Source organism: Mugil cephalus, chromosome 17, assembly GCF_022458985.1.
Source record: "Mugil cephalus isolate CIBA_MC_2020 chromosome 17, CIBA_Mcephalus_1.1, whole genome shotgun sequence".
Lineage (NCBI taxonomy): Eukaryota > Metazoa > Chordata > Actinopteri > Mugiliformes > Mugilidae > Mugil > Mugil cephalus.
In genome coordinates this window covers 23,784,474-23,797,097 of record NC_061786.1, presented here as the reverse complement: position 1 = coordinate 23,797,097, position 12,624 = coordinate 23,784,474, and the positions used below count along the sequence as shown (strand labels likewise).

The 12,624-nt window shown below is 45.7% G+C and overlaps 1 protein-coding gene across 4 annotated transcripts in view; it reads left to right on the top strand.

Moving 5' to 3' along the window:
- Positions 1-12,624, top strand: part of LOC125023688 (neuronal PAS domain-containing protein 3) — a 198,375-nt gene that overhangs the window by 107,636 nt on the left and 78,115 nt on the right. For all 4 annotated transcript variants that reach the window (XM_047611132.1, XM_047611134.1, XM_047611133.1 and 1 more), the window contains one exon: positions 1,094-1,176. In XM_047611132.1, coding sequence (XP_047467088.1) covers positions 1,094-1,176 — 83 coding nt within the window. The remainder of the gene's footprint in view (positions 1-1,093; positions 1,177-12,624) is intronic.

Below are 12,624 nucleotides of genomic sequence, written 5' to 3'. Positions count from 1 at the left end.
GCGTCTTGCTAGCTTGACGTTAGCTAGCTAGCTATCACTATGGCTTTAGCCCATTCTAGCCTTAGCTTGGAGCAGACGTATGGAAACAAACTCTTGGGTACCTGGTGTCAGACGATACTAACGGTTGCTAGGACGTATGATTGGACAAATGTTTGGGGGTTTTATAACACACACGAAACACACGATGCATGATGGGAAAAAAAATCTACCTCCTCATGTTTTCCTCTTCTCCTCCTCCTCCTCTTCTTCTTTCTCCTCCTCCTCCTCCTCCTCCTCAGGACATTGGGAATAATCTCATCTTTAAATCTGATCATATGAGCCGGGATGAGATGTTTTTATCCTGTTTTCCTTCACACTAGTTACGATTAAAACTGAGGTCAACACCTGGAAAACATGAGAAATTAAACTGGAACAGATTTTATTTGACATTTAAATATATAAACAGACTTTGCAACACTTTTTGTTTTTTCTTTGGTTTTAGAGCTCAAGTTAAAACCTTGTGATAGTTTGAGTTATTTTTTAAATTCAAAGTGTTTATTGTCAGGTGTCCCTGAACCTCTGCTGTGCACAATAAACAACAAACAATATAAAGTCTAAAATAAATAAATAATACACAATAAAGTCTCATTTTAAAATCAACATGTGATAAAAAGAAATATAAACTAAGCTTCATGCACCAGGACCTAAAAGTGCCTCTGTACATACCTATATTTCTTTTATTTTTGTGCTTTCACTGAATGAATCTTGTTAGCATTGTTAGCTCCCGTGCTAGCTCCTGTGCTAACGATGCTAACCTGTGGCCTGACTAACCCAGACTGTTCCGAGCTGACCTCACTGGTTCCTCTTGTCTTGTGCCATGTGTGTTTGTCACGCTAGGCTGTACATATACGTGAGTGTGTGTGTGTGTGTGTGTGTGTGTGTGTGTGTGTGCGTGTGTGCGTGCATATTTGTGTGTGAGTGTAGCTTTGCTCGTATCAATGTGTCTGAGTCTCACCGGTCTTTTTCTGTCCTGTCCTGTGCTTTCTCTCTCCCTGTGTGTGTTTGTGTGTCTGTGTGTGTGTGTGTGTGTGTGTGTGTGTGTGTGTGTGTGTAGCTATCGGTAACCAGAGGAGGAGGACTCCCAGCGTCGTCGCCTCCGACATCTTCGAACCTCACATGGGCAGCCACATTTTACAGGTAGGAGCTGAGACGTTTGAGATGTGAACTCACCTGTGGAGGTGATGTGTGTGTGTGTGTGTGGTCGTCTCCGTCCTCCAGGTCCTGGTTTATATCCAGAGAGTTTAAAAAGGACGTTTCATCTGAGGAGCTTCTTCAGGTCTAAGGGACTGGAGGGAAACTTAAGGTTTAAATAGAAACTCTGTGGGTAAAACCAGCGGAAACTAACTGGACTTGTTTCTGTGAATCCAGAAACTGGTGCAGCGCTGGTGGAGTTCAGGTTCATGGTTCGTACGTTTGGTTTTAGACCAGGAGGAGAATGAAGTGAAGGTGATGATGCAAAATTATTTATGATTTGAACAATTTGCAGGTTTAAAATCATTTGTTTTTAACCAATAAAAAGATTCAAAAAGATCCAGGAACAGGAATGAAGCAGATGGGGACAAACACGACTTTGTGAAGCCACGTTTCCTCCAGAAGATAAGAACTGTTTAACAAATTCAGCAGAAAGTTACGTCAAAGTGCAAAGATCATTTCATCTCTTATTCCAGTTATTTAAGAAAACAATATTTTCGTAGAAATCCGTTTATAATTGTAGTATAATTGTTTATAGAAACCAGTAAATAAGAATTAAATGAATGTAAATTAAATAGCATTTCCTGTTCTGTCATGTGAATGACTTCGTGTGATTCTCCTCCTCAGACTTTTACATTATTACATTATTATCCCAGTGATTCCTCATAATTCAGCCTCAGATTTTCCGCCGCAGACGACTCCAGTTATTCCTCAACATCCAGCTGCTGCTGAATTATTAAATGGAATTATGAAAGTATGATAATGGCTGGGTTATCGCTGCTCGCTCCCTCCCTCGCGTTTATGTGTGAGGGAAAATGTGTGAGTGTGTCTTGTAGCTTTAATCCCTAACATGCTCCACTCCTTATCTGTTTAACATACAGCCCAAAGGCTGAGCTTTTAACATCCAGCCGGGCCCACGCGATATCACAGCTGATAGAGGCTAATCTGTGCGTGTGTGTGTGCGTGTGTGTGTGTGTGTGTGTGTGTGCGTGTGTGCATTGCACTGGTTTCAGTTACACCTGATTATTATTATTGTTGTTATTATTATTATTATAATCCAGCCGACACCACTGAGCCGTCGCTGTGAAATAATCCACACTTTTCTAATCTCCCTGCACTTAAAAAAAATAAATAAAAAATAAATCTTCATCCTTCCATCGTATTCAAGTCTCCTCCAGATATGAACAAACTCATCATAACCTGAACCTGTCTGAAAGAAAACAGACACTGACAAACGTAACCAGAGGTGAACAAGTGGACGGTACCAGGATGTTTCCCTGCAGGGAACCACTTTGGTTCTTACCACCAGATCCACCATGAAGAAGAAGAAGAAGAAGAAGAAGAAGAGCCAGACGTGTTTATATGAGGGTTACCATAGCAACCACAGCCCATGGATGTCCACTATAGACCAACTGTCCTCTACAGAGACATGTACGACCAGAGGATCAGTTTAGACGTTGCCTCTACACCAACAAGCTCGAGAGAGAAGATCATAGTGTTAAACAAAAACACCAGTGAGTCTGGAGGAAGTGGGCGGGGCATCGATATTGTGTCTCTGCCCTTGGACCATGTTGATCAGACTCTGGCTCCAAACTCCAAAAAGATGGTGTCACCTGTATACGTCCTCATGCGGAAAAGTGGCGTCCATGTTTATATACGGTCTATGCAGGAGACGTGGTGTCCATGTTTATATACGGTCTATGCAGGAGACGTGGTGTCCATGTTTATATACGGTCTATGCAGGAGACGTGGTGTCCATGTTTATACCCCCCCCCCCCCCGCATTTGTTGACCCATCCATCCAGCCCGACCTCCTCCCTACGGTGAACTCTGTATCAGCTGACTTGAGCTCAAACCTCTCGTCCTCCGTTCCTTGTTGAGTTTGTCGTCTTCCCGGGTTTAATCCTGCAGATCAGAGCAAGCGTGTCGCCGTGACAACCAGCCCTCCTCCTCCTCCTCCTCCTCCTCCTCCTCCTCCTCCTCCTCTTCCGCTGCGATGCTCATTGTGCTGTCATGTGTGAGTGTTAACATGAGGATGAGCATCACCCCCGCCGCTGTTTCAGGCCCTAGACATCCCATAATACCTTGTTCTAATCCCCCCTGGAGTCGCCATGACGACTGTACGGGGCAGATTGGAGGTGAAACAAACAACGAGGAGCTCCTCTCACCTGGAGGAGGAGAAAGGTGTAGGAGAGGATCTGAAATGAAGAACATTTATTAGAGTCTGTGATCGGCTGCAGGAGACGGAGGAGGAAGGTCAGGACCTTTCAGCTCAGACTCAGGATCAGAGTCATTTAAATTATATATAAAGAGAAAATATGTGTCAGGATTATTTTCACTTGGATTCACATCTAACATTGAACCGGAACGTGAGAAAAGAGGAAGAAGGAAGAACAATATACAGCAAATAAACATCAAAGAAACAAAAGTGCAAAGAGACTTTTTTATATATTATCCTGCTCCAACAGTGGATTCAACTCTTCTGTTCCATCATCCACCATCAATAACACACAGTCTGAAAAATAATAATCATTTTTACAACAGAAAGTGTTTTTCTGCTCCAGCGAAGTAAAATAAATCAGAATATATCAGGATATGATTATTATTATTATACTAATAACTATATTCTGACATATTCCATCTGTTAGTTCTTTCACTCATCACGTCTCCTTCATTATGATCAAATCCTGCCAAAGAATTGTTTTAGTCCACAACATCTGGAAACGTCCTGTTATTTAACTCTACAACAGCTCGACTGAAGGTGCTGAGAGAAAAGATGGAAACTCTGAGAAGCTCAGAGATTCAGACGACGTCTCCAGTCAGAGAAACTTCTGAGATGGAAAGAAACAAAGTTCCTTTGTGGATTATTTCCCACAACTAACCAGATAAAAATAGCAACATACCTGCATGAGTTTGTTCTTCTAGTTCTTTTAGTTCGTCCTTTTTGTGATCGTCTTCAGCTTCCAGGTGTGTTCACTTTGATAGGAAGTTAAAACTTCAGAGTTCACTAAATGTTCAGGTTACAGCGACGTTTCCCTACAACACATCTGAACATTTCATCTTTCTTTTTTAATTAATCCTACTTAAATAGACAAAGATAACGAACCAATGTCAAAAGAGATTATCACTGATGGAAAATGTCACCGTTATTATAAATCCTCTCATTCTCATAACACAAACTCAACACAGGAGATTATTTGTAAGTCAGAGTCTTGATCGTTATATTTATTTGGGGCTCAGTGATGTGTCGGCCATTTTGGCTCCGATCCACCGCGACCAACATAGGGTTTCATGTGCAGCTCTCCGTCATCACGAGTGTGGGTTTGTGTGTGTGGGTTTGTGTGTGTTTCAGTGGAGAACGAAGGCCGACGTGTTGGCGGCAAATTGGCCTCATTAATCTCCTGCTTAATTGATTGTGAGAAGTTTGAGGATGACATTTTAAGAAAGCGTGGCGGACGGGGCGCGGCGTGATTGATTTGGCTAAAACGCAGCGCTAATGAATGCCAGCCAGTCACTTAGGTGGTGGAGACCAGACACTAATTTCAGAGAGATTAGGCCAGAGAGGTTGATAACGCTTAATGAAGAGAGAGGAGAGGGAGAGGGGGAGAGAGGAGGGAGGGGGTGAGTCATTAAACAGGATGTAAAGCTCCATGTGTTGCCTCCTGTCAGACCCGGCGGCTTCGATGACTGAAGATTTTATCTGTGTGAACTTTATCACTCATCAATAGAGTCGGAGGAACGTGGACTCTGAAGGAACGAGGCATCGATAGTTTCAGAAACAAACCTTTAAACCTGTGAAACATGGAAATGATTTGATGAGAGCAGAACATCGGAGTTAATGAACAACAGACAATTCACCACCACAGATAAAACATGTAAAAACTCTAACACAAGAAAATAAGTTTCACCGATTCACATAAAGGTTAAAAGTCCTCACACGAGATAGAAAAGATGAAGACGTTTCTGCTGAGAGACGGAGTCAAAGGTTTTTAAAGGGGGTGTAACTGTTACATGAACTGGCACTTTGCTCCAAGACTTTGTTCCTCTAATGGACACAACAAGTTCAGTCAGAAGATGGAGCTCGATGCAGGAGGAAAGAAAGGAGAGGACATGTCCTCAGAGCATCGTCCCCCAGCAGCCGGCGCCTATAGACATGAGGATGGTTGAGTCCAGCTCTGACTGTAAGTTCATCTAAAAGGAAAGTCTTAGTCTCAGTCTGACCTTAAACGTAGAGACAGTGCCTCCAGAACCAAAGTGGAAAAACTTGAGTATTCCCACAGAGAAGACGTGGGTAGAGCTTCTCTTTTAGTCAGATCCTTATGGTTCGTCACATCTTAGGTTTCATTTTCCACCTTTATAACATTAAATGAAGGCAAAAAAAAAAAACTAAAGCTAAACAAAACTAGAAAAACAGGGAAACACGAGGAGCTAAAGGAACAGCTGAGGAAACTAGAGGGAAGATGCAGTAACTCAGGAGGACGAGGAGGATAAACCCATCACAACCACACAGGTTCCTTCTCCTGGTTCTAGGTTCTAGGTTCTAGGTTCTACCTCTCTGTCACAGAACAACTACAACAGTTTCTTTTAGACTAAACTTGGACCAAAGCTTTGAAGCTGTGATCTAACGATGTGTTCAGGCTCAGGGTTAGAACGTGATGAGAAGTGGAGACTGAACTCTGAATGGATGAAGACGAGTTGCTGCTGATGAAGAGTTTTCTGGACTTTGAGGAGCAGATTGATGTTTAAAGACAACATGTGGTGTTTGAAGATGAAGAGACGGAGGACAGACGGACACTAATTAAACGGGGAGGGGGGGACGGGGGAGACAGACGGCTTCATTGAAGTCACAAATAGACAAAGACAGAGAGGAAGAAAGACGATGTTTCTTCTGTGTGAGAATCAACCACCGTCCATCTGCAGCTTCTGTCTAATCTCAGTCTTCAGGTTGTTTCTCCTGAGGGGAACTGGTCCAGGTCTCTCTGGTCCAGGTCTCTCTGGTCCAGGTCTCTCTGGTCCAGGTCTCTCTGGTCCAGGTCTCTCTGGTCCAGGTCTCTCTGGTCCAGGTCTCTCTGCTCCAGGTCTCTGGTCCAGGTCTCTCTGGTCCAGGTCTCTGGTCCAGGTCTCTCTGGTTCTGGTCTCTCTGGTCCAAGTCTCTGGTCCAGGTCTCTCTGGTCCAGGTCTCTCTGGTCCTGGTCTCTCTGGTCTCTCTGGTCCAGGTCTCTCTGGTCCAAGTCTCTGGTCCAGGTCTCTCTGGTCCAGGTCTCTCTGGTCCGGGTCTCTCTGGTCCGGGTCTCTGGTCCAGGTCTAAATAAACCCGGTTCTTCTCCTGATTCAACACAACCTCACAGACAGAAACCCAGACGACCAAAGTTACATCTGAATATTGTTCCAGAGTCGATGACTGATGGAAACTTCTTCTTCTACGAAGCCTGAGCTTTTATAGGGATCTAATAACCACTGGTTTCTCCATTATTTCTATTCCTGGTTTCATCCATTAAAGGACCAAAATACATTTATTTGTTTTGTCTTTTTAAAAAGAAAATTGAATCAACTCTTATTTACTTTTTATTTTAGAGTCTAAAACCTACTACACAGACCTTCAGACGACCATTATAAATTAGTTTCTATATAAATATTGTTTTCTTAAACATCGTGATATGATCTTTACAGCTTTAACCCTCCGTGGTTCCTCTGGTGGTTTATTTAACAGCAGCAGCTCCATGAACCAATCAGAGCTCTGGACTCCAGCTGTGTTTGATGTAATACGTCATTTTATTCTGGTTTCATTGATAAAAGTCATTATAGGATTCAACCAACACAACAACCTGTTATTTTTAACTGTGTTCCAGCTTTGATTCCTCCAGAACTAAACCACTTAGAGAGATTCTGACTGTAGTGATAGAAACTTCAGAGTCTTGTCTTTAAAAAGAGACCAAGACCATGAATGAGCTCCAACATGTTCATGAGCAGGATTCAGTTTATTTTGGATACGTTTGGAGGCTGTTCTCAGTGAGTAACTCTGCTTAATATTTCTTTATCTTCTGGAGGAAATGTGGCTCCACAAAGTCGTATTTTTAGTTTAAATCTCCCAAAATGAATAAACATAATACTTTAAATATTCACACAGTCTTAATCTACGCTTTGCTTTAACATCGTTTCATCTCGTTCCTGTTCCTGGATCTTTTTTACATCTTTTTTTAATCGTCAAAAGAACGATTTCAAACCTGTAAATTGTTCGGATGAAGTCGGGTGTCGGGAGCAGGAGTCCTTTCATGCTCCATCGTCCTCGTCATCATCATCACCTTCACCTGCAGCTGTTAACGAAGCTCTTCGCCGTGCGCCGTGTAAAACAGCTGTACGATGCCCACGCGTTGTCACGGCGATGAGGGGGAAATTAAAGATGACAGCGACGGCACGAGGGCGCCGCACCACTTCCTGTCAGCCCATCAATCAAACTGTCAGCCAATGAGTGTCACAGTAGGTAAAGAATTAGACGAGGAGACGCAGGGAGACGTGAGGAGTGACAGGACCAGATCTACCTGCCCCCAAGGCATTCTGGGAGTTTCACCGTGGAGGGTTATAAGCAGGAAGTAGATCCAGACAGAGAGGATCCTCCTCCTCTTCTAGGTGTCATTTAGTACCATCTTAATATAATAACTCAGTCATCTGCTCTAATATGTAGACGTAACCACAGAATAGATTTTCTCTTGTTTTTCCGTTCATTCCTTCACCAGCTGATGCTGGATGACCTCATAGATGCACAGATATCTGGTTACAGCTTGTTGTCTGATTCGTTTGGGATCATGCACTAAAAAAAAAGCTGCTGCAGTGGGTTAGCGTTGCATTCAGGGACCTTTAGTGATGTGTTCAAGTGCTTGTACTAGTTGTCTATGTGCTCTGTTGCCTGTGCGTGTTGTACATGTAGCTGGAATCATGAAGCTGCTAGAATCAGATGTTTTTGTGTCATGTGACTGTTGTTGTTACACAAAGTCTGGTCAAAGAAATCAAGTCTCCACCGGGATTTAACTGAGCTCATAGTTCAGTTCATAATGAGCAGCTTCTCGTTTCCTCCACATAACGTGGTGGAGGAGGAGATGTTAGTCTGGTGGAGGAGGAGATGTTAGTCTGGAGGAGGAGAAGATGTTAGTCTGGAGGAGGAGATGTTAGTCTGGTGGAGGAGATGTTAGTCTGGAGGAGGATATGTTAGTCTGGTAGAGAAGGGTCAAATCATTGGCTGCATCAAGCAGAGGAAACATCTAGAAACTACTAAAACTGGCTTAAGACCTTTATTCCAGACTGGAAGGACAGTGGGGAACCATGTTCTACCAGGAAGAAATAAATCCTGATTGATGGAGAAACGTTTGGAAGAAAAGCAGCAGTAGAACTCAGGGCTGTGTTTAATAGTGGAAGGAAGAACATTTCACACCATGGACAATGTGAAGGGAACTCAAGGGACTGAACAGAAAACCACTGATCAGGGAGGACAACCGGGAAAAAAGGCTCCAGTCTGACAGGGAGCAGCACAGAGACTCTGGAGACACTGTAGAAGCTTCTTATTGAATTAATGGAGTCAAAGCTGGAGGAGCTCCGCCCACAGACTAGAGGGGAGGAGCTCCGCCCACAGACTAGAGGGGAGGAGCTCTGCCCACAGACTAGAGGGGAGGCGCTCCGCCCACAGACTAGAGGGGAGGAGCTTTTGTTTTGTAGTAGTAGAGTTGTTCATCAGACGGATTTAAATAAAGTGTAAAATAAATGAAGAGGGAAATGTGTGTAATGTCAGTCTGAGCTCAGACGTGTGCGTCCAGGACCTTGAATGTGTTACACCTGCATATTCACAGCACACATTACTACACACATTGCTACACACATTGCTACACACATTGCTACACACAGCCTGGCCAGCCTGAATGCTCAGATGACTCCAGAGGCCCGTCGTGACCCGGCGGCGGCGGCGAGAATAAAGGTCACGGCGGTGAGCGTCGAGACCCGCATCCTGATTACCCACAACCCCCCTCACCCCCCCGCCCCCCCTCACCCCCCCCCCCTCTCTGTGAGGTCCGGCAGGTTCATTAACAGATAGAGAGACAGAGGTGGAAAGAAGAGGAAGGTGAGAGGGAGGAAGAGGAACAGACGAGTGCAGGGTCTTATTATTCATGCGTCCATCGTCTCAGCTTGTCTGCATCTCTAATTGTTTGATTCTGTAGGCGGGACGGGCTCTTTAAACAAATACTCCTATGCTAATGAAGGGTGGGGGGGGGGGACTGGGGCATTATGGGAGTTTTTTTTGTGGAGGGGTTGAATATGATTTGGATAATTAAAAATGACAGAGGAAATGATTCACACACACACAACCACACACTGTCCTGACAGGTGGGGGAGGGGGGGGTGATTGCTGTCAATCAAACGGTCCAGGGGGAGGGAGGGGGGAGGCTGTGAACTTTGACCTCCTCACCGGCCACAGAGAGAGACGGTAACAACCTTGAGAGATGGACTGAATATCAACAGAGACAGAAAATGGAGGTCAGACGGAAAAGTAGCAGGAGAAGTCACATGGTTCCTCTTCATCCTCCTCCTCCTCCTACTCCTCCTCCTCCTCTTCATCCTCCTCCTCCTCTTCATCCTCCTCCTCCTCTTCCTCCTCCTCCTCCTCTTCCTCTTCCTCCTCATCCTCCTCTTCCTCCTCCTACTCCTCCTCCTCCTCCTCTTCCTCCTCCTCCTCCTCTTCCTCTTCCTCCTCATCCTCCTCTTCCTCCTCCTCTCCTCCTCTCTCTTCCTCCTCTCCTCCTCTCCCCCTCCTCCTCCTCCTCCTCCTCCTCATCCTCCTCCTCCTCTCCTCCTCCTCCTCCTCCTCCTCCTCCTCTCTCCTCCTCCTCTCCTCTCCTCCTCCCCTCTTCCTCCTCTCCTCCTCCTCCTCCTCCTTTCCCTCCTCCTCTCCTTCCTCCTCCCTCCTCCTCCTCCTCCTCGTCCTCTCCTCTCCTCCTCCTCTCCTCCTCTCCTCCTCCTCTCCTCCTCTCTCCTCCTCCTCCTCTCCTCTCCTCCTCTCCTCTCCTCCTCCTCCTCTCCTCCTCCTCCTCTCCTCCTCTTCTCCTCCTCCTCCTCCTCTTCCTCCTCCTCTTCCTCCTCCTCTCCTCCTCCTCCTCCTCTCCTCCTCCTCCTCCTCCTCTTCCTCCTCCTCTTGCTCCTCATCCTCCTCCTCATCCTCCTCCTACTCCTCCTCTTCCTCCTCCTCCTCCTCTTCCTCCTCCTCCTCCTCTCCACCTCCTCCTCCTCCTCCTCCTCCTCCTCTTCCTCCTCCTCTTGCTCCTCATCCTCCTCCTCTTCCTCCTCCTCCTCCTCCTCTTCCTCCTCCTCTCTCCTCCTCTTCCTCCTCTCCTCCTCTCTCTTCTCCTCCTCCTCTCCTCCTCTTCTCCTCCTCTTCCTCTCCTCCTGCTCTCACCTCTTCATCTCTCTCCCTCCTCTTTCCTCCTCTTTTCTCCCTCGTCTCTCACCTATTGTCTCCTCCCTCCTTCCTTCCAGCTTTAGTCCATAGAGTTAAATTATATTAATTGCTCCAGTTATTAATTGTAGTTAAATAAAAGCTGAATTTAATTATAAGTATCAGAAATAATGAGTCCAGGTTGTTTTAATAAAAAATAAAATATTGCACCAACAACCTGAGAGGATGGAGGGATGAAGGGATGAAGTGATGAGAGGATGGAGGGATGAAGGGACGAAGGGATGGAGGGATGAAGGGATGGAGTGATGGAGGGATGAGGGATGTAGACGGTAGCTGTGTCGTCTGGTTGATGTCACTGAGAGGATGATGTTATTTTATTATTTTATTTCTGTCTCTAGTGTAAATCTGTGTGCGCGTCCAGGTCCTGATGTGAAACGCATGTCGTGTTCACATTAACGAGTGTGTGTGTGTGTGTGTGTGTGTGTGTGTGTGTGTGTGTGTGTGTGTGTGTGTGTGTGTGTGTGTGTGTTACGGTGTAGTGAACACATTTATTAGAGGGAGCAGACGCTGCCATGTCTCCATCACATGTCTCCATCACCTCCATCATCAGCACCATCCAACAGAGAAACCTGCTCTAATCAGACAGGGAATGTCTCCCTGCTCCTCCTCCTGCTCCTCCTCCTGCTCCTGCTCCTCCTGCTCCTCCTGCTCCCTCTCCTCCTCCTCCTCCTCCCTCTCTCGTTTCCTGTCTGTGCGTCTCAGTCATGGCGGCGGCAGCTGGCGAGGTTCAGTCCCCAGAGGGATTGTGGGTAGTGAGGGAAGGTTATGGCTTCAGTCCCGTCGCTGATGTGTTTCCTGTGAGTTTGTGGGTTTGTGTGTTTGTGTGTTTGTGTTGCTGGTCTGTCCTTTGTGGGTCAGACCGAGTTCTGGTTCTACGTTCAGCTTCCTGGTCTCGGTCTCTGGTGGGGATCTGATCCTTTATTGGTCTGGTCTGATCTGGTAGCTGTTGGGTTTTGTTTGGTCACATTTGGTCCAGGTTGGTATTAATTAATACTGGTTCTGAGTCAGTTCTGGTCTGGATTCGTCTGGTTTTAGTTGTTCTGGTTTGACTCTGGTCTCCTCACACCGTTACCTGGTTATTAGTTATTTATTTGTCCCGGGGTCCGGTCTGGTCTGGTCTGTGGGTCCGGTCTGGTCTGGTCTGTGGGTCCGGTCCGGTCTGGTCTAGCTTGGTCTGGTGCTTCGTTAGACTTTTATTAAACTTCTAGACCAGAACAGTCAGATTGATGCAGAAAGTTGCTGCGAACACAGAAACCTGTAGATTTTACCCCAAAAACAAAATGTATTTAGAAATTAAACAAACACATTTATGTAGAAACATGTGAATAAATCAGAATCAGCTCAGGTTTTCTTTGAGTCTGTGTCTTATTCCTCACGTCGAGGTTCCAGTTTGTTCTGCTGACCCAGCAGCGCCAGGCGGGTGGGGTTTAGTGCCTCCCCTGCTGCTGTAAACCCAGACTCTTTATGTTTGTGTCAAACACAAACTCTGCTTCTGCTGCTGGAGGCGCTTGTTTTCCACTCGGGTTCGTGCCTCCGGTCCAGATCAGCTGGTTAGAGGCCGGAGCTGGAGGACGGAGCAGTCACCACGTAGAGTTTGTGTTTTACAAGATCTGCACCACAAAAGAAACTGAAATCGAACAAGAGACGAGGGAAATGTGATTGAATCCCTGTTGGTAGAAATCCAGAGGAGGAGGAGAATCATCTTTAATGAGATTCAAAAAACCCAAAAAAACACAGATCATTTCCAGTGTGGGAGCTTTTCCTCTGCAGAAGCATATAGAGAGAAATGATTAGTGTGGAAACAGACAGAGCCTCTGTTCTCTGCTGGTTTATAGATTATATTACAGAGACGCTCAACGTCGATACGAGTTCATCTGCTCAACTGGAAATGACTCTGGA